Raw genomic sequence first — 22,805 nt, forward strand, 5'->3', positions numbered from 1 at the left:
CGGCCAAGTATCGCGCGAGTTGAAGGAGTGTTCGGGAGAGTTACAATGGCTGATGAGGAGTTATACGTCCCTAAAGCTTGCAATAAGTCCAAGGTTTGGCAAAACTTTGGCTTTGCAAAGAAAGATGGAAAATTGGATAAGACCCATGCAATATGCAAAATATGTCGTGCTGCCATAAAGTACACAGGCAGCACGACTAATTTAGGTACTCACCTGAAGAGGCGACATGGTGAGACGTCTGCCTCATCCTCCGATTCATCTATGGCTACACAGTGGCTGCCTCAACAAGTACACCTGCGCAAAGTATTTCCACCTTTTTTCATGCCCCGCTGGCTACCAACTCAGCTCGATCAAAGGCAATAACCGAAGCCATTGCCTTCTTTATTTGCAAAGATATTCAGCCTTACAGTGTTGTTGAAAACTAGGGCTTCCAATACCTCCTAAACATTCTGGAGCCGAGGTACCACATCCCGAATAGGAAGCTTTTCACAGATAAAGAAATCCCTCTTCTGTATGAAAAAGTGAGGCATGAAATAGCTAAATCGTTGAGCAATGCCAAAAGAGTTGCTATTACAGTTGATGGTTGGACGTCTCGCGCCACTGACTCCTATGTCACCGTAACGGCACATTACATCGATGAAGAGTGGGTTTTACAAAACCACGTCCTTCAAACCAGACCGTTCAACGAGGCTCACACAGGGAATAATCTGGGACTTTTACTGAAGGACGTTTGTTGCACATGGAACATCGCAGACAAGAACCCAGCGTTGGTCACGGACAACGCAAAAAATATGTTACTGGCTGGAGTTCGTGCAGAGATAAACCCCCATGTGCGATGCATCGCGCACACGCTCAATCTGGCCTCACAAAAATCCCTGAAGGTGGACAGGGTGTCAGAGCTTCTGGTGAAAGTGAGGAAGATTACAACTTTTTTTCACAGAAGCCCACAAGCAACTGAGGTTCTACGTGAAATGCAGGCCCAGTTACACATGCCAAATCACAAGCTCATCCATGATGTTCCCACAAGATGGAACAGTTCACTTGACATGTTGGAGCGTTTTTGGGAGCAGCAGCCTGCTGTGTTGAACACTCTTCTGTCAAGGAAGATAGAGAGGGGAGAATGATTAGCCAGCCTGACAGAGGAAGACATGACACTGATCCCAGAGGTCATCAAATTGATGTCCCCTCTGAAAGTGGCAACAACACTCCTCAGTGAGGAAAAACACCCCACTATCTCAATGATCTCCCCAATACAGGCCAAACTTCAGAAGCATTTCCAGCCAGATGAGAGCGATCTGCTGGAAATTTCTGTGATGAAGGAGCGATTCCGACAGGATTTTGATGGTCGCTACACGTATCTCCAAGACCTCCTCTACTATGCTGCAGTGCTCGATCCACGGTTCAAAGACCTGGCTTTCTTGGAAGACCACGGCACCAAGGACATGGTATTCACGAAGCTAACAGCAGAGGTGGTGATGATGGAGGAAGAGGTAAGAATATACTCCATAAACCGTAGCTAAACTCTCTATTTGTTACTTGAATTTACCTGTGTCTTCTTTGAATTGGAAAAAGAAATCTAGCAGCTAGTCTCCTTTTACTGATTTTTGTCAGGCAAGTGACAGTGGCACACTCAATGAGGGCCAGGCAGGTGACAGTGGCACACTGACTGAGGGCCAGGCAGAGGTTGACAGAAGCCCAGAGGAAGAGAGAGGTTTGTTCTGATAGGAACTGTGCCAAAAGTTATAAAATAATGTTTTAAGATGCATTTATTATATATATATAGTTATAAAGTATTATTTAAATAATATATATGGAATGGAACAAAAGAGCACTGTGGATTATCAGTTGTGTTAAAAAAAAAAGTCACAATTATGACATACAATACTATCTTACGAAGTTATGACTTACAATACTATCTTACTATATTATATATATAGTAAGAAAGTATTGTAAATCATAATTTTTACATATTTTTTTAACACAACTGATAATTCACTGTGCTTTTCTGTTCCATTCCATAGATGATGTCCCCCCCAAGAAGACAGCCTTGAACCAGATGTTTGGGGATTTCCTCACTGCGAGAGCACCAATGAAGACCACAAGGGAGAGGGCTAGGGCAGAAATCTTAAAGTACAGAGAGAGGGATTCTTTAGCTTTGAGTGGTGATGTGTTGCAGTGGTGGAAAAAACAAGTGGATCTTCCACTGCTTTCAGCCTTGGCAAAGAGCTACCTGTGCATCCCAGCAACGAGTGTACCCTCTGAAAGAGTGTTTAGCACGGCTGGGGACATAGTTACAGCACAGCGCAGTTTGCTTCATCCTGATCATGTGGATCAACTCATATTCCTGAAAATAGGACAAATTAGTTAAATTTAGTGTGTGAGGCAGTTGATCCACATGTTTAGGATGAAGCAAACTGTGTTGTGACTGTCAGGTATAGTGAAAAAATGTTACATTCAGAACACACTTATGCACATACACACACATACACACATACACATTACACATACATGTTTTCTTTTGTCAGAAACCTTGTTACTGATTTGTTGTCTGACAAACAAAAATGTTACATTCAGAACACACTTACACACATACACATAAATGTTTTCTTTTGTCAGAAACCTGGTTACTGATTTGTTGTCTGACAAATAAATAAATCATTATGTATCATTTTAAATTGCATAGAATTGTATTATTTAGCATCGCATCTTGTTGAATCGCATCGTGTCGAATCGCACTGCATCGCAATAGGGGTGAATCGTATCGTATCGCATTAGTAGCTGCTTTTATGTATCTTGAATGTATCGGATCGTTGGCAGTGCATCGAGATGTGTATCGCATCGTCCTCCTGATGGAGATGCACATCCCTATTGCTTATACTTATAATCCAAATGTGCAACCATGCAATTTCAATTGCATGAGAAATCAGTCAAATAAGATCAGTAAATCTATAAAAAAGAACACACCATAGAAACAGATGGCCGATAGCAATAATCCACAACGCGTATCATTACTACAAATTGCTTTTGTGCTGCTCTCCCGAGAGCATGGGCTCTCCTTCATAACCCACCCGTCATTCATATATATTTTGTTATATGATCAACTTAAAATACTTGATGTTTACAACAAATTTCAAATAAAGAGTATATATTTGAAAAGTTTAAGGTGGATATTTTTTCTGGCTGTTTTGGTACATATAGTAATTTGACAATATTAATTCATGCTCTGTGTATTAACTTTACAGAATAGAATGTGGCACAGAATACACTATTGTCTGGCAAGTTCTGCATCCTCTGACAACAATCGAACTGCTAATTTGTCTGAATATTTTAAGTATATTTACAAAATATCTAAAAGATATTTTTTCCCGGAATTTCAGTTTTTTTTATTGTTAAAAAAACAAGCAAATTCTTTAACCGTAAAATCAACAGTATCAATATATACAGGTCCTTCTCAAAAAATTAGCATATTGTGATAAAGTTCATTCTTTTCCATAATGTAATGATAAAAATTAAACTTTCATATATTTTAGATTCATTGCACACCAACTGAAATATTTCAGGTCTTTTATTGTTTTAATACTGATGATTTTGGCATACAGCTCATGAAAACCCCAAATTCCTATCTCAAAAAATTAGCATATCATGAAAAGGTTCTCTAAACGAGCTATTAACCTAATCATCTGAATCAACGAATTAACTCTAAACACCTGCAAAAGATTCCTGAGGCTTTTAAAAACTCCCAGCCTGGTTCATTACTCAAAACCGCAATCATGGGTAAGACTGCCGACCTGACTGCTGTCCAGAAGGCCATCATTGACACCCTCAAGCAAGAGGGTAAGACACAGAAAGAAATTTCTGAACGAATAGGCTGTTCCCAGAGTGCCGTATCAAGGCACCTCAGTGGGAAGTCTGTGGGAAGGAAAAGTGTGGCAGAAAACGCTGCACGACGAGAAGAGGTGACCGGACCCTGAGGAAGATTGTGGAGAAGGGCAGATTCCAGACCTTGGGGGACCTGCGGAAGCAGTGGACTGAGTCTGGAGTAGAAACATCCAGAGCCACCGTGCACAGGCGTGTGCAGGAAATGGGCTACAGGTGCCGCATTCCCCAGGTCAAGCCACTTTTGAACCAGAAACAGCGGCAGAAGCGCCTGACCTGGGCTTCAGAGAAGCAGTTGCTCAGTGGTCCAAAGTACTTTTTTTCGGATGAAAGCAAATTTTGCATGTCATTCGGAAATCAAGGTGCCAGAGTCTGGAGGAAGACTGGGGAGAAGGAAATGCCAAAATGCCTGAACTCCAGTGTCAAGTACCCACAGTCAGTGATGGTCTGGGGTGCCATGTCAGCTGCTGGTGTTGGTCCACTGTGTTTTATCAAGGGCAGGGTCAATGCAGCTAGCTACCAGGAGATTTTGGAGCACTTCATGCTTCCATCTGCTGAAAAGCTTTATGGAGATGAAGATTTCATTTTTCAGCACGACCTGGCACCTGCTCACAGTGCCAAAACCACTGGTAAATGGTTTACTGACCATGGTATTACTGTGCTCAATTGGCCTGCCAACTCTCCTGACTTGAACCCCATAGATAATCTGTGGGATATTGTGAAGAGAAAGTTGTGAGACGCAAGACCCAACACTCTGGATGAGCTTAAGGCCGCTATCGAAGCATCCTGGGCCTCCATAAGACCTCAGCAGTGCCACAGGCTGATTGCCTCCATGCCACGCCGCATTGAAGCAGTCATTTCTGCAAAAGGATTCCCGACCAAGTATTGAGTGCATAACTGAACATAATTATTTGAAGGTTGACTTTTTTTTTGTATTAAAAACACTTTTCTTTTATTGGTCGGATGAAATATGCCAATTTTTTGAGATAGGAATTTTGGGTTTTCATGAGCTGTATGCCAAAATCATCAGTATTAAAACAATAAAAGACCTGAAATATTTCAGTTGGTGTGCAATGAATCTAAAATATATGAAAGTTACATTTTTATCATTACATTATGGAAAAGAATGAACTTTATCACAATATGCTAATTTTTTGAGAAGGACCTGTATTTTACCATAAAAGAAGAAAAAGTTTTACCGTAATTTAACAGTAGAGTTTTGGCAACCACAGCTGCCGGTATTTGACTGTAAACAATTACAACTTTTCATGTACATTTTCAGGTAAAAGAATGTTTATTTTTTACAGTAAAATATTGAATTAAGCACTTTTTTAAACTGTAAAATAAAACAACTTCTCATGCACATTTTCAGGTACAACAATGTTTTTTTAAAACGTAAAAACTTTATTTTTTACGGTAAAATATTGAGTTAAGCACTTTTTTTAACTGTTAAATAGAACAACTTTTCATGTACATTTTCAGGTAAATTTTTTTTTTCTAAAATATAAAAACTTACATTTTTAATGGTAAAATATTGAATTAAGCACTTTTTTAAACTGTAAAATAAAACAACTTTTCATGTACATTTTCAGGTAATTTATTTTTTTTTTATGTAAAAACTTTAATTTTTTACGCTAAAATATTGAATTAAGCACATTTTTTAACTATAAAATCAACAGTATCGGACTTCCGGTTGGCTACAGAACAAGATGGCAGGTTGAGCAGTTTGCTCCCGCGAGTCAGCGTATTATTAACCCCCGCTAACTTAATTAAAATATAACGAAGTGGTCTCTTTTAAGATTATGATGGGGGGAAAGAAAGGCAGAGGTAAAGGGGCGCAAGATACAGCGGAGAAGGATTCCCACCGTGTAGAACAAGCCGAGGACGACATGCGGGGAGATGAAGGCCAACATGGCGGCGACTCAACACCGGGAGCGGTGCGCACAGGGCTTGAAACTATAAGTAAGCAGATCAGCGAACTCAAGTCTGAACTAAAGGAAGATTTAAAAATGTTCAAAGACGAAATTAAACGTGACATGAGAGAAGAACTCATCGAGTTCAAGCAAGATGTTAACCGGCAGCTAGCTAAAAACATGCTAGCCATGCAGGAGCACAACGAGAAAATCGGCGCGATGGCTACGCGGATCGACGACACCGAAACGTGGAGCGCGGAGGCTAACGCAGCCCTTCAGCAAACCATACAGGATCAGCAGAAGCTAGAAGACAAGCTGAATGACATAGAGTCGAGGGCAAGACGAAACAACCTGAGGATCCACGGTGTGCCTGAGGATCCACGGTGTGCCGGAGGACGCAGAACGAGGCTCGGTGATGGAGTTTGTCGAAAAAATGCTCCGGTCCGAACTCAAGCTGAACGACGATGTGGATTTACAAATACAACGCGCACACAGAGCCCTGGCGCCCAAACCGGGCCCAAACTCGCCTCCAAAGGTCTATTATCATCCATTTCCAGCAATACAGCACCAAGGAGATGGTTATCCAAAAAGCATGGCGACAGAAAATCACAATGGGAGAGAAACCGCTGTATTTCGATCATGACTATACAGCTACCGTTCTACAACAGCGCAAGGCGTTCACCAATATCAAAAAGGCTCTCAAGGAAAAGGGCATTCGTTTCCAGACGCCCTTCACGCGGATGCGCATTCACTGGGAGAGCGGTGTGCAGGTGTACGGCAGTGCCTGGGAGGCAGCGCAGGAGCTCCGGCAGCGGGGATACAGCGTGGAGGTGCCAGAGAGACCACCCGGTAGGAGTCACCTGTTGGAGCTTCTCCAGCGGGCTACACCGTGGCAGCGAGTGGGATCAAATGCAGATGTAGGCACTGCCAGACGCGCTAAAGAGCGCCTACGGAAATTTCAGCATAGACGCCAGGAAGAACAGTAGTGTTTAAAAAACTGATGGTAAACAAGCGACCCTTAACATAAAGATTAACATTGTATTCATGCGCTGGCTGGCGGGGCAGCGAGAGTTCGGCCCTACCAACGGACTCGCACGTAAGTTCAAGTGACCGTTTGTAGCGGACTAATTGGGGAGGGGGCCCTTTCCTTGTGAGAGGTTTATTTCCCCCTCAGCTGAAAACTGGAGAATGCTCTTCAGACTTTGGAAGTCCTTTCACTTTACTGTTATAATGCTTGTTCTAAGCCGTTCTGGGCTTGTTATTGTGTTCCAGTTATCATTGGTTACTAAGTTAAGCCTGTGGAAACATAATGTTGTAAGATTGACCCAGTTAAGTTATGATGCAGCCTGATGAGGTAAAGCTAATGTCCTTAAATGTGAACGGTTTGGGAAACCCGATTAAAAGGTCTAAGGTAATGGCAAAATTGAAAAAAGAGAAGGCAGATATTATTTTTATGCAAGAAACCCATCTCTCCCAACAAGAGCATGAGAAATTGAAACGATTTGGTTTTAAAAATACTTTCTATAATTCATTTGTGCAAAGTCATAGAAGGGGGTTTGCTATTCTGGTCGCTAATAAATTCAAATTTGAATCTTTTAAAGAAATAAAAGAAAAGGAGGGCAGATATCTCATTGTTAAGGGTAGGATTGAACAGGATATAGTAACCTTAGTAAATGTATATGCACCACCTGATACTAACAAACTGTTTTTCAAATCATTAATGGATGTGATTGCACTGGAAGCTGAGGGTGTCTGTACATGTGGTGGAGATTTTAATGTAGTATTAAATCAACATTTAGACACAACTAGCTTAACGAGAAATAGAAATAAATTATCAAAATTGATTAACACAGCCTGGGATGATATCGGGTTTTGTGATGTCTGGAGACATATTAATCCATTTGACACAAACTACACTCACTACTCAGCTCCACATTGTACTTACTCCAGGATAGATTATTTTTTTATGCCAAAAAGTGACTGTTATAGGGTGAAAGAATGTAGAATTGGGGTAGCTGATGTCTCTGACCACAGTGCTGTGTACTTGACAGTTCAAATAGAAGGAAGGAAGAGGAAGACGGGTTGGAGGTTAAATGTAGGTATGTTAAATAACAAAGCAGCTGTAGAACAGATAAAACTGGAAATTAAAGATTATCTGAAGATAAATGACAATGGAGAGGTGGACCCATCTATACTGTGGGACTCATTGAAGGCGGTGATGCGTGGGAATTTGATTGCTTTAACAGCATTAAACAAAAAAAAGAAAATCAAGGAATATAATAACCTGGTATTAGATTTATCAAATGTGGAGCAACAACATAAAAAAAACAGAGACCCAGAACTGCTGGTGCATATAAAACAATTAAGGAAACAGATGAATGATCTATTAGAACAAGAAATTGAGAAGACGGCCCGATTCTATAAGCAGACCTATTATGAATCAGGTCCTAAAGCAGCCAAATTACTTGCCCGACGCTTGCGTAAACAACAAGTGGATAGTTCCATCCATAAGATACGGGACCCAGAAACAAATCCTTTGAAATATCAACCACAGGAAATAGAGGCCATTTTTCTAAATTATTATAAACAATTGTATACAGAGACCTCCGATACGAAAGTGGAAGCCATGCAAATGTTTCTTAATGAGCTTGATTTGCCTTGTATTGGCAAAGTACAAAATGATTTCATTATAGCAGATTTTACACTAGAAGAAATAAATAATGCAATTGGCAACTTAAAATCAAGTAAAACTCCAGGTAGTGATGGCTTCCCTGCGGAGTGGTATAAAACCTTTAAAGAAGAACTAGCTCCACTCCTGCTAAAAACATTTAATTGGATTAAAAGAGAATGTAAACTTCCGCCATCATGGAATGAGGCAGTCATTACAGTACTCCCAAAGGAGGGCAAAGATAGGGAATTTAGTAGTAATTATAGGCCTATTTCAATTAGCCATTATCGCAAAAAGACTTGAGAATATTCTCCCAGAATTAATAGACGAGGACCAAACAGGATTTGTAAAAAGCCGACAAACGCATGACAATATTAGAAGGACTCTACATTTGATATAGAATAGAAAGGGAAAATAAAAAGGCAGTAGTGCTAAGCCTCGACGCCGAAAAAGGCTTTTGATCGGGTCAATTGGCAATTCCTGTATCAAACTTTAGATAGATTTGGCTTCAATGAGCAATCTGTTGATTTAATAAGAACACTTTATCAACAACCAACAGCAAAAATTAAAATTAATGGGTCATTATCTCCATCATTTATATTACAAAGAGGAACTAGACAAGGTTGTTGTCTCAGCCCCACATTATTTGCTTTTTATATTGAACCCCTGGCCCAGACAATCCGTCAACATGAACAACTAAAAGGCATCACAATTGGACAGAGATAATTTAATTAGTTTATTCGCGGACGATATTTTGGTCCATTTAGTGGATCCTAAGAAGTCGTTCCCCATATTGATGGACATCCTCGAAGAATTTAATTATTATGCTGGTTACAAACTAAATATTACAAAGACACAACTTTTGTCATTTAATTACAAGCCTTCAGAAGAAATAAAACATAGGCATGATTTAAAATGGGATATGGAAGAAATAAAATATTTAGGGGTAATCATTACAAAAAATTTGAACAGATTATACGTGGCAAACTATAATTTGATTAATCAGAATATTAAAAAGGATATTGAACGATGGTCCACCTATCCATTGGATTTTGGCAGTAAGATAAATGTAATCAAGATGAACATGTTGCCTAGATTGCTATACCTGTTTCAAGCTTTGCCAGTAGGGGTTCCTAAACACCAGTTCTTTACCTGGGATAGACTTATTTCTAGGTTTATCTGGGATGGAAAGAAGCCTAGAATAAGATACACAACACTGCAGTTGACCAAGCATAAAGGAGGAATGGCACTCCCAAATCTCAAAGATTACTTTTATGCAGCTCAGTTCCGTCCCCTTTTTCTGTGGTGTAATGATAACTATTTTGCTAGATGGAAGGAAATTGAGACATATGTTGAGGGTTATCAGATCCAGTCGGTTTTAGGAGAAAAAGAAATCCCCCTATTAGCCAAAAGTCAAATAGATTCAATAACCTCTGGCTCACTGGAGTTTTGGTTTGATTTTGTAAGGCAATTCAAACTAAGGAAAGACCAGAAAGCACTTAGATGGTTAGCCTTTGACACTCAATTTAAACCAGGAGAAAATGATGCCATATTTAAGCAATGGGGAGTAAAAGGTATTAAGGCAGTGTGTACACTGATGGAAAAAAACAAAGAATTACAGACTTTCCAAAAACTAAAAGAAACATTTTCTCTTCATAATCGGGACTTATTTAGGTATATACAATTTAGAGATTATTATAATAAAGAAATTAAGATGGAAATTTCTCACGAAATAAACCCAGTTATAAAGAATATGATCAATGCATATAAACCAAATAGTAAAAGTGTAAAAGTAATCTCCATGTTTTATGACAGTATTATGGAATGTAAGGGCAACTCAACGTTGTATCTAAAATTAAGGTGTGAAAAAGAATTAAATGTAGACATTTCATCAGATGTATGGTACGATATGTGTGAAACTCAACATACTTCCACAAGTTCACATCAATTGAGGGTTTTCAACTGGAAAAATTTGGTGCGGTTTTTTATTACACCTAAAATCAGCAGTAAAGCATCTTCAACACCCCAACCATGTTGGAGACAGTGTGGCTGCTTAGAAGCACACCACACGCATATTTTTTGGAGTTGTGAAAAACTGAAGCCATTTTGGAAAGATGTACATTTAATCTTAATTATTGTGCTTGGATATAAGATTCCTTTGTCATGCACTGTCTTGTACTTTGGTCACATTTCACTGGTTACTCTACAGAGGGACAGATACTTGGTAAAAGTACTCCTTACAGCAGCAAGGAAAACCATTACTAGAAGCTGGTATAAACCTGATTCACCTAAACGGCAACAATGGTTTGATGTCATTCAGGAAATAAGCACAATGGAACGACTGACTTGTGTGATACATTTGAGGTTAGATTTGTATGCTAAAAGATGGCAGAAGTGGATACTTTACTTAGACGAACTATGAGGACACTGGCTCACAGTCTGTTTGCATTCAAGTGTAAGGCAGCTACTTGAGCTGCGCTTAATCTTTACATAGGTATGTATTTCATCTTTTTATCTACAACACGTTTTCCCACAGGCTCCGTTTTTGTATGTTTTTGTTATAATTGTTTGTACATTACTGTATGTTTGTTTTATCTGCACTGAATTAACATCTGCAAGTTGATCTTACTATGTGTAGTTGTGATGTGCTAAAAACTCAATAAAAACTAAAGTATAAAAAAAAAAAAAATCAACAGTGTCAATACATTTTTTTACCGTACATGACAAAAAAGTTTTACCGTAATTTCACGGTACAGTTTCGGCAACCACAGCTGCCGGTATTTTACCGTAAAAACAGCATATTTTTTTTTACAGTGTAGTAAAATTCCCCAGCGTTCCATCTACTGTAATGCGTCTAATTTTCCTTTGGGTGCAGGTCGGGCGTCAAGTGACTGGAGTCAACAGTCTGGAGCCCTCAGGTATGCTGCAGGAAAAGTTGCTTGAGAATGGTGGTGCCACAGCAGGCACTCCTCAGCAAGAGGAGCCACCAGAAAAGAGGAGCAGGGAAGATTGGAATAGCTAATTGTTGGGAATGTTTGAGGCAATACTGGAAGAAAACACTGATGCTGCCATTCACCAGCGGAGTGGATTCAGATGTAAGTGTATAGGTTTATTTAACATTTTCTAAAGACGCAACTTATAACAAGCTTTAATGGTCAGAACAACATCATAATTAGATTGCATTTTTCTGCTGTGTTTTGTTAACTTTTAGCTCCAGTCATATCTGTTTGAGCCAGCGCTTCACATGAGCCACTGGAATACTGGAGGAGCAACCAGTCCCGTTTTGAGTGCATGGCCCAGCTTGCTCGGAAATATCTGTCAGTGCCTTGCACTAGCGTCAACAGCGAGCACTTGCTTTCTGCTGCTGGACACCTGATGACCGAGGAAAGAAACAGACTTGCATGCGAAAAGGCAGAGATGCTGCTTCTCATTAAAAAAAGAAATCTTCCCCTGATCCATCAAGGGGTAGAAGAGTAGATAATACACACACACACACACACGCACGCAGACACACACCCTTTACTTTCGAGGAAAAAGTACTCATTTGAATGGAACCATAAGCCAAAATCATTTAAGGTCTATTTTTTGTTACTATAGAATGCACTTTTCAGTTTGTTTACATAGACAAGTCTAACTTGTGTCTAATAGTGCATTATTCACATTTTATTTGTTATTGAGGAATGCACTTTTTCAGATTGTGTTTACATAGACATGTTTGAATCTAACTTGAATATAATTATCTCCATTTAAAAATTCAAGGGTGTTTTTTGTTTTTTTCATAGCATTAATGTCATGATTATACATATGTATATGTGTGTTATCAGTTATCGTATCGGTATCGGCCTTTAGGAGCTGAAAGTTATCGGAATCGGTTAAAAAAATGTTTTTTAATTGGTTTTAAGACTATACAAGTATTAATAATAACATAAACATGTTTATTGTGAGATTATAAGACTTTTATAAGCACTTATAAGAAACTTGTTATATATTTATTGATCGCTTAATACAATTTATAATAGTCTTCTTATAGTTGTTAATAAAAGCATTGCAAACCCATTTATTGAGTCTTGCTAACGCACATGTTGAGTGAGTGTGATCTGTTTTGTGCCTCATATCAGATCCTTTAAGGCTTTTATTTTGAAGGTTGTGAAACCGGACGTTCTGTTTAAAGGTCCCATGGCATGAAAAAGTCCCTTTATGAGGTTTTCAAACATTAATATGAGTTCCCCTAGCCTGCCTGGTCCTCCATTGGCTAGAAATGACGTAAGGTGTAAAACGAGCACTCGGTATCCTGCTCCACCTCCCCTGTCTCTGCCTTGCCTGCCCAGAGAATTTGGCCCGCCAATGAGACAATGAGATACGACCGTGCAAGCGCCACATGCGTGTGTGTGAATATACACACACTGTAACGCAAGTGTTGTACACTTCTTTGTTATTTGGATAAACGTTGTCCTATTGGTGTTATGGCGCATAACACGCAACATAAGGTAAGGTTTGCGTTAAGCTCCCATTTGGTGAAAAGACTAGACTGCGTCGGGTTCTCTGTTCTCTGTCACTGGTACGTCCAAAACGAGACTCGTAGTGGGGGTTATCTCGGCCATGGTTGAGAAGAAATTGGGGGAAAGGAACTTTGGCTTTTACTCCCTGAAGTCTAGTTTGAACCGCGACATGGAGGAGAAAGGGATTGTTGCCCGCAATTGTTTCCCGCCTGAGCCCCGCGGCTGGGCGGTGGCGGTGGAGCCCCGCGGCAGTGAGGGAGGTGGAGCACTATCAGTTAGATCTGGTGGGGCTTACCTCCACGCACAGTCTCAGCTCTGGTACCGTACTCCTGGATAAGGGTTGGACTCTATTCTTCTCCGGAGTTGCCGAGGGCGTGAGGCGCCGGGCGTGTGTGGGGATACTCATAAATCCCCGGCTGAGCGCCGCGGTGTTGGAGTTTACCCCGGTAGACGAGAGGGTCGCCTCCCTGCGCCTAAGGGTTGTAGGGGGGAAAACTCTGACTGTTGTTTGTGCGTATGCACCAAACAGCAGCTCAGAGTACTCGGCCTTCTTGGAGACCCTGAATGGAGTCCTGTATGGGGCTCCAGTAGGGGACTCCGTAGTTCTGCTGGGAGACTTCAACGCCCACGTGGGCAACGATGGAGACACCTGGAGAGGCGTGGTGGGGAGGAACGGCCTCCCTGATCTAAACCCGAGCGGTCGTTTGTTATTGGACTTCTGTGCTAGTCATGGATTATCCATAACAAACACCATGTTCGAACATAAGGGTGCTCATAAGTGTACCTGGTACCAGAGTACCCTAGGCCGAAGATCGATGATCGATTTCGTGATCGTGTCATCTGATCTGAGGCCGCATGTTTTGGACACTCGGGTAAAGAGAGGGGCGGAACTGTCAACTGACCACCATCTGGTTGTGAGTTGGATCAGGGAATGGGGGAAATTTCCGGATAGACCTGGTAAGCCCAAACGAGTAGTGCGGGTGAACTGGGAACGTCTGGAGGAGGCCCCCGTCCTAGGTATCTTCAACTCACACCTCCGGCGGAGCTTTTCTGGCATTCCTGTGGAGGTTGGGGGCATTGAGCCGGAGTGGGCGGTGTTCAAAGCCTCCATTGCTGAAGCTGCGGTGGCTAGCTGTGGCCTCAGGGTCTTAGGCTCCTCAAGGGGCGGTAACCCTCGGACACCGTGGTGGACACCGGTGGTCAGGGAAGCCGTCCGACTGAAGAAGGAGGCCTTCCGGGATATGATATCCTGGAGGACTCCTGACTCGGTTGCAGGGTACCGACAGGCTCGAAGGGCTGCAGCGGCTGCCGTGTCGGAGGCTAAGCAGCGGGTGTGGGAGAAGTTCGGAGAGGCCATGGAGAAGGACTTTCGGTCGGCACCAAAGTGTTTCTGGAAGACTATCCGGCACCTCAGGAGGGGGAAACGGGGAACCATCCAAGCTGTGTACAGTAAGGACGGGACTCTGTTGACCTCAACTGAGGAGGTCGTCGGACGTTGGAAGGAACACTTTGAGGAACTCCTGAATCCGAATAACACGCCCTCTATGTTGGAGGCAGAGCTCGAGGTTGATGGTGTTTCGTCGTCAATTTCCCTGGTGGAGGTCACTGAGGTAGTCAAACATCTCCGCAGTGGCAAAGCCCCAGGGATTGATGAGATCCAGCCAGAAATGCTAAAGGCTCTGGGTGTTGAGGGGCTGTCATGGTTGACACGCCTATTCAACATCGCGTGGGAGTCGGGTACAGTGCCAAAGGAGTGGCAAACCGGGGTGGTGGTTCCCCTGTTCAAAAAGGGGGACCAGAGAGTGTGTGCCAATTACCGGGGTATCACACTTCTCAGCCTCCCTGGTAAAGTCTACTCCAAGGTGCTGGAAAGGAGGGTTCGGCCGATCGTCGAACCTCAGATTGAAGAGGAACAATGCGGTTTTCGCCCCGGACGTGGAACTACGGACCAGCTCTTCACTCTTGCAAGGATCCTGGAGGGGGCCTGGGAGTATGCCCATCCGGTCTACATGTGTTTTGTGGATCTGGAGAAGGCGTATGACCGGGTCCCCCGGGAGAAACTGTGGGAGGTGCTGCGGGAGTATGGGGTAAGGGGGTCTATCCTCAGGGCCATCCAATCTTTGTACTCCCAAAGCGAGAGCTGTGTTCGTGTTCTCGGCAGCCAGTCAGTTTCGTTCTCAGTGGTTGCTGGTCTCCGCCAGGGCTGCGCCTTGTCACCAATCCTGTTTGTGATATACATGGACAGGATATCGAGGCGTAGTCATGGTGGGGAGGGGTTGCAGTTCGGTGGTCTGAGGATCTCGTCACTGCTTTTTGCAGATGATGTGGTCCTCATTGGATCATCGGCCTGTGACCTTCAGCACTCACTTGATCGGCTGGCGGCCGAGTGTGAATCGGCTGGGATGAGGATCAGCACCGCTAAATCTGAGGCCATGACTCTTAGCAGGAAACCGGTGGATTGCTTACTCCGGGTAGGAAATGAGTCCTTAGTCCAAGTGAAGGAGTTCAAGTACCTCGGGGTCTTGTTCGCGAGTGAGGGTACTATGGAGCGTGAGATTGGCCGGAGAATCGGAGCAGCGGGGGCGGTATTGCGTTCGCTTTACCGCACCGTTGTAACGAAAAGAGAGCTGAGCCGCAAGGCAAAGCTCTCGATCTACCGGTCGATCTTCGTTCCTATCCTCACCTATGGTCATGAGGGCTGGGTGATGACCGAAAGGACGAGATCGCGGGTACAAGCGGCCGAGATGAGTTTTCTCAGAAGGGTGGCTGGCGTCTCCCTTAGGGATAGGGTGAGAAGCTCAGCCATCCGTGAGGAACTCGGATTAGAGCCGCTGCTCCTTTACTTAGAAAGGAGTCAGCTGAGGTGGTTCGGGCATCTGGTAAGGATGCCCACTGGGCGCCTTCCTTGGGAGGTGTTTCAGGCACGTCCAGTGGGGAGGAGACCTCGGGGAAGACCCAGGACTAGGTGGAGAGATTATATCTCAACACTGGCCTGGGAACGCCTCGGGATCCCCCCGTCAGAGTTGGTCAATGTGGCCCGGGAAAGGGAAGTCTGGGGCCCCCTGCTTGAGCTGCTCCCCCCGCGACCCGACCCCGGATAAGCGGATGACGATGAGGATGAGGATGAGGGCAGGGTTTCCCCAGGTTTGATCAACCCAAATTTTTTAGACTTTTTTAAGACCACTTCAATGAAAATTAAGACCTACATCGCACCCATTAAGCAGTCGTAAAACGCGGTTGTGCATATGTTCTTCATGTTTTTTTGGAACATATGAAACATTCATGTCAATACATTAATGAATGTGCCAAAGGATAAGTGTGCACTCACCAATCAAAGAGCCAAACTGAGGGCCTAACTCAAAGTCTAGAGGCCTGATGTCTCTTAAGACCATGTACCCAGAAATGATAATAAAAGATAAAAAAACAATACACAAAGTGATGGTGTGAAAGTGTAGCTGTATTTTTGGTTTAAATATCAAACTTTCAACACACAATATAAAATATAAACAAACAAACTCTTTTCAAATTGCTGTAGTTTCTCAGCATTCAAATTTCCTCAACCATTTCAATGAATCCACCACTTGCCTCGTTGACCTCTTTTACTAACTCCTTTGTAATCTAATATTTGGAAACAACACTGCCTCAAAAGGATATTGGCCTAAGCAACACCAGTAGAGGCTATACTTTTCCCTGAACTTTTAAACGTTGCAAACGTGCAAAAACATAATTATATATTTATGTGGCATTCAGTCCAATGCTTAAAATATATCTGTGGCATTCAGTAGGCCAATGCTGTGGTAAAGTGTGTAAAGTATGACCAAGTGTTTCTTTCTGTTCAATAGATAGAACTTTATCAATCCCCTGTAGGAGAAATTTGTTAATGTTTGTCCCTATAAAACAATAATGGCAACAAAAAAAAAAATACAATGACGGTAACTCTAAAGTCAAACCGTCCAATCTGAAGGCTCTACTTAACCACTCCCCCTACTCACTTCCAGCAATGCAAAGCGAACAGAACTGAGGTGGGGAGGGCGTAGCTTAAGTAGTTTGTGACCGACTCAGAGGAACGCAACGCAAATTCAATGTGAACATGTATGAGGCTTTAAAATCCCGGACGATTTTGAAATTCCGCCCGGACACATTTATTAGTGTCTCAAAAAGAGGGCATGTCTGGGCAAAAGAGGACGTCTGGTCACCCTTCTGATTCCTACCTGTTCCACTGTGGCGCAAGTTGGTGGGCGCTATCCTGGTAATTTCTCTGGCGTGTGAGCGTGTGCATGGGTCGAATTGCGTGTCTCACGCCGAATGCGTGAGACTTGAGAGCCCTGCTTCCCCATGATGTGGCGTCTCCTCTCGACTGATTATGTTTGTTGAGATTGCCGGCGCGAAAACCCAAAGTATTGTTCGCGCATACTCCAATAAATGAGACGTTCTCTGACGTTACGCAAAACCCAGATATGCAAAACGCCCCCTATTTTCACCTTGCGTTACAGTCCGGTTGACTACGAAAACATATCCTAGTAGGAAATTTAAGACCATCTTTATTTCATCTTTAATTTTTTTGACTTTTAAGACCCCGCGGCTACCCTGTTATGCTAATGTTTGAATTAGCGGTATAAGACTTTCTTGTACGTGTTTACAAATGAACAAAGAGTTGTCAGAACGCTTAATAAAGTTTGACTTTGTCTGTTTTGTTGACATTCCCTTTATTGCTGGTTCAGACTACACGATTCTCAGATATTCCTCCACGATTTAACATGTCACAGAGCCAGGAAATCGGCCTGAAGACTGGCCACACTACAAGATTCGAGGGTGCGATGCTCTCTACTTTGTATCATTCACGTTCGCAAGATATTTAGAAAATCGAAGGTTTAGAACTGCGTAAATGTGTTTTACTTTTTTGTCATAAAGGTTCAAGTTTTATATCTGACGTGACGAGCGATACAATTAGCACAGGTCCATCTAGTGGATGCATAACGCAACCCCAGTCAAACGTTTGACCGCAGTATCTTCTATTCTATGCGCCTAATAGTCCAATAGCTGAGCCTCCACTTATTCCAACAGTCCAAACCATATCATTCTGTGACTAAAACTCGCAAATAACAACTTAAGAAGAAACCGTCCCTTTTCTTTTAACAACCAAAAATGAAGTATTAGCTTTGTGATTTTTGTCCACCAAGTTTATTCTGGTCGAATAACACCACCATAAACCGATAACCCAGTGTCTGGGCCATTGCAGTTGGAGGATGCTTTTTGCTGGTAGGCATAATAGGGCCCCTTTAACTGTTTGGTTGGTTTATTCAAATATCCTTATTACCCATTTGATTCCTACCTGTTCCACTGTGGCGCAAGTTGGTGGGCGCTATCCTGGTAATTTCTCTGGCGTGTGAGCGTGTGCATGGGTCGAATTGCGTGTCTCACGCCGAATGCGTGAGACTTGAGAGCCCTGCTTCCCCATGATGTGGCGTCTCCTCTCGACTGATTATGTTTGTTGAGATTGCCGGCGCGAAAACCCAAAGTATTGTTCGCGCATACTCCAATAAATGAGACGTTCTCTGACGTTACGCAAAACCCAGATATGCAAAACGCCCCCTATTTTCACCTTGCGTTACAGTCCGGTTGACTACGAAAACATATCCTAGTAGGAAATTTAAGACCATCTTTAAAAAATTAAGACTTGGGTAACGCAATTTAAGACTTTTTAAGGCCTTAATTTAGGAACATGAAATTTAAGACATTTTTTAGACTTTTAAGACCCCGCGGCTACCCTGTTATGCTAATGTTTGAATTAGCGGTATTAGACTTTCTTGTACGTGTTTACAAATGAACAAAGAGTTGTCAGAACGCTTAATAAAGTTTGACTTTGTCTGTTTTGTTGACATTCCCTTTATTGCTGGTTCAGACTACACGATTCTCAGATATTCCTCCACGATTTAACATGTCACAGAGCCAGGAAATCGGCCTGAAGACTGGCCACACTACAAGATTCGAAGGTGCGATGCTCTCTACTTAGTATCATTCACGTTCGCAAGATATTTAGAAAATCGAAGGTTTAGAACTGCGTAAATGTGTTTTACTTTTTTGTCATAAAGGTTCAAGTTTTATATCTGACGTGACGAGCGATACAATTAGCACAGGTCCATCTAGTGGATGCATAACGCAACCCCAGTCAAACGTTTGACCGCAGTATCTTCTATTCTATGCGCCTAATAGTCCAATAGCTGAGCCTCCACTTATTCCAACAGTCCAAACCATATCATTCTGTGACTAAAACTCGCAAATAACAACTTAAGAAGAAACCGTCCCTTTTCTTTTAACAACCAAAAATGCTTTGTGTGATTTTTGTCCACCAAGTTTATTCTGGTCGAATAACACCACCATAAACCGATAACCCAGTGTCTGGGCCATTGCAGTTGGAGGATGCTTTTTGCTGGTAGGCATAATAGGGCCCCTTTAACTGTTTGGTTGGTTTATTCAAATATCCTTATTAGCGCTTCTTATTAGGCTATGTAGCTTAAATAATGACATAATCAGGCCGTATAGAATGCAACATGTTCATTGTTTAATAGCCTAACTTTCAATAGATGAGGAAAAACATGAACGTCGCAATAACGAGGCATAGTGTTACGAGTAGCATATGTGTGTGCGGGAGAATGGCAGTGTGCGTATGCGTGTGTGAGTGACGTCAGCGAGTGAGTGTGCGTATGCGTGTGTGAGTGACGTCAGCGAGTGAGTGGACGAGCGAGGAGAGCGAGCGGTAGCGCGTGTGTCTAGTGAAGAAGCGAACGAGTCCGGTAGAATAAAGTACCCATCCTGTCAATAATCGGTGGCCGCTTCATTCCGACCTATAAGCAGACAAACTGCCAGTCAAATCACACAAAACAATAGTTTTGTGTGATTTTTTTGTGCGAGGATCACACAGGCAATTTTTTTCACGCTTGGCCCACTCTGGATAAATGTCGTTCATATCGCATATGAGGACTTCGACGGCTGTGGAGAAATGCAATCCTCCGTAGCCACGGAGAGCTGTGATCACAGAGAGGGCATCTCGTCACATATTTACGGCATCGATAGGAGGGGGCGCTGTCAGCAGACTATTATTTAGACAAATTATTAGCAAATTTCAATCGGACAATTTGACCGAAGAGTTAGAAAGGGCATATCGCGCTTCTGCCTTCTCACACCGCGAGACAGGTTCGTGGCTTTGAGTATCGCGATTTTCGGTTTGATACGCGTATCGTTACAGCCCTAGTGATTAGCCATTACAAGCAGTTTTGAAAATCTGCCTCTTCTGACATCACAAGTGGGCGTGTCCACCTAGATGTGTGCAGGATAAATCAGTCTACCAGCCTACCCAGTGGACTCTAGCAAACGTTGCTCAACTATTTGTCCTACATTTAGGTGGACACACCCACTTGTGATATCAGAAGAGGCAGACTTTTAAAACGGCTTGTAATGGCTAATCACACTCAAACCTGGTGGCATAATGGTGGTGGCTGGTGGTGAGTTAGGTCATCCCCTTCACTGTAAGCGTCTTTGGGTCATTGAAAAGCGCTAGATAAATATAATGAATTATTATTATTATTATAATATGTCACCTTTAACGAGAGTCAGCCAGCATGTCCCCCACGGCCCCCTCGCGACCAATGAGGATGGAGTATTTAACTCACGTCGGCCAGCATGTCCCTCACGGCATCCTCCCGCCCCGAGGCGCTCCAGAGCACGGTGCAGGAGGCCGCGCCCAGCCCTCTGCAGAACTCAGCCTGTTGCTGCAGCTGCTCCCGGCACGCCCAGAGCTCTGCCTTCAGCAACAGCTTCTCCTGGTGGACGGTGAGAGACGGACAACAGGGTTAGGGTTAGGTACAGGTAGAGCGGGTTGGCTGGTAACCAGAAGGTTGCTAGTTAGATCCCCGGCTCCTCCTAGCGTCAGTGAGTGCCTCATCCTAAGTGTGAGTGCCTCACTCTGACTGCTCCTCTCCAGCTGGCTGTCTACTTGCACGGATGACACCTCCATCGGTGTGAGAATGTGTGCTTGAATGGGTGAATGTGTATGAATGGGCGACAGGTGCATGAATGGGTGAATATTAGGCAATATTGTTAAGCGCTTTGGGTGGCAACTGGTTAGAAGCACCATAAATGCAGTCCATTTGCGAAAGACAAATGGACTGGACGAGAGGGACCCCTCAAACCAGATCTCTAGAGGGACGTGTCCCCTCAGACCAGGTCTCTAGAGCAGAGGTAACAGGCAGACCACGGCCTGGGTCCAGACCCAGAAAAGCCTTTCCATACTGACCGAGACCTACAGCAGGTTAAGATCTAAAACCTGACGGGCTGCTTCTACTTTAACCAGCCTGCTTATTTAGTCTTTACAGTCGTGGTTTAGCGGATGAGGAAACACACAGACAAGTTGCATGCGAGTTAAGCCATCCCACGTGATACTACTCAGCCAATCAAATCTGTGCATTCCAGGTGGTAAACATTGAAACTCAGTGAAGACAGATGAGCGAGTAAGAGGCAAGTTACGCATGAAAAGGTGGCAGAAAGAAAAGAAACATAGCAATACAGGTAGGGCTGGGCGATTAATCGAATTTGGATCACGATTTCGATTTTAGCGTCAAACGATCACAAAATTAATATAATAGTCTTTTTTTTAATGTTTTATAGAAAGGGCAGAAAGCTAGATACATAACATTTTCTTTTTTGTGTATACCATTTTGTGTATTTTTTTTAAGGCAAGTTCTGAGTTACAAAGTGTTTTTTGGGCGAGACATGCTGAATAAATACATCATGTTTCAAACTCAAAAATAATTTTGAATAATCGTGATTTCAATATTAACCAAAATGATCGTTATTGTGATTTTTTTCCAAAATCGAGCATCCCTAGATACAGGTAGAGAAAACAAAGGGAGATACAGACGAGTGAGACAGAGAAAGGGAGAGATACAGACGAGGGAGACGGAGATAGGGAGACATACAGACAAGGGAGACAGAGAAAGAGAGATTCAGTTATCACAGAGAGTTTGTGAAACTATGAGACAAAACAAGGGTTTTTAACAAACATACCCACTCAAATCTGAAGTCAGATCACATAAATTACCGTATTTTCCGCACTATAAAGCGCACCGGATTATAAGGCGCACCTTCAATGAATGGCCTATTTTAGAACTTTTTTCATATATAGGGCACACCGGATTATAAGGCGCATAGAATAGAAGATACTGCAGACAAACGTTTGACTGGGGTTGCGTTATGCTTCGACTAGACGGAGCTGGGCTAAAGGGAATGTCAACAAAACAGTCAGATAAAGTCAAACTTTATTAAGCGTTCTGACAACTCCGTTCACTCCCATGGTAACGATGTTAAAACATTAATGTGCATATTAACAATATCTCCCAGCCTTGTTCAGTTGCAAACACATAAGAAACACAGTCTGATAGAAACCTAATTGAAACGTTAGTGCATAACTCAACATTGTTCAGTTACGTATAACACGTAAAGCTCACTTTTTAAGTTCATTCCCCGTCCACGAATCAATCGAATTCTTCTTCTTCAGTGTCCGCAGGCCTCGACATTAACGGTTGCCCGCTTGCCCGGGGCAACCAAAAGTCATATTTGGGCAAGTTGAGATGGATTTCTGGTTGCCCGAACGGGCAAGTGGATTTTGGGTGGATGCTAATATAGAGGCTATTTATTCAAATGTTTTTTGAAACTGCAGAACAACCTTTTTTTCCACAAAATAGAAGCATTTGCAATACTTCTGTTAACTCGGAAAGCGAGTTAACAGACACGCATCGCTTCAGTGCGAATATAGCCCCGCCTTCTGTCACTCGCTGTGCGTTCTCTGGCCGT

At 42.8% G+C, this 22,805-nt stretch overlaps 1 protein-coding gene across 2 annotated transcripts in view; it reads right to left on the bottom strand.

Annotated features, from left to right (window-relative positions):
* Nucleotides 1-22,805, bottom strand: part of hsf2bp (heat shock transcription factor 2 binding protein) — a 110,005-nt gene that overhangs the window by 44,130 nt on the left and 43,070 nt on the right. For both annotated transcript variants that reach the window (XM_060040526.1, XM_060040525.1), the window contains exon 4: nt 20,627-20,776. In XM_060040526.1, the coding sequence (XP_059896509.1) occupies nt 20,627-20,776 (150 nt within the window). The remainder of the gene's footprint in view (nt 1-20,626; nt 20,777-22,805) is intronic.

Source organism: Gadus macrocephalus, chromosome 20 (assembly GCF_031168955.1).
Source record: "Gadus macrocephalus chromosome 20, ASM3116895v1".
Classification (NCBI taxonomy): domain Eukaryota; kingdom Metazoa; phylum Chordata; class Actinopteri; order Gadiformes; family Gadidae; genus Gadus; species Gadus macrocephalus.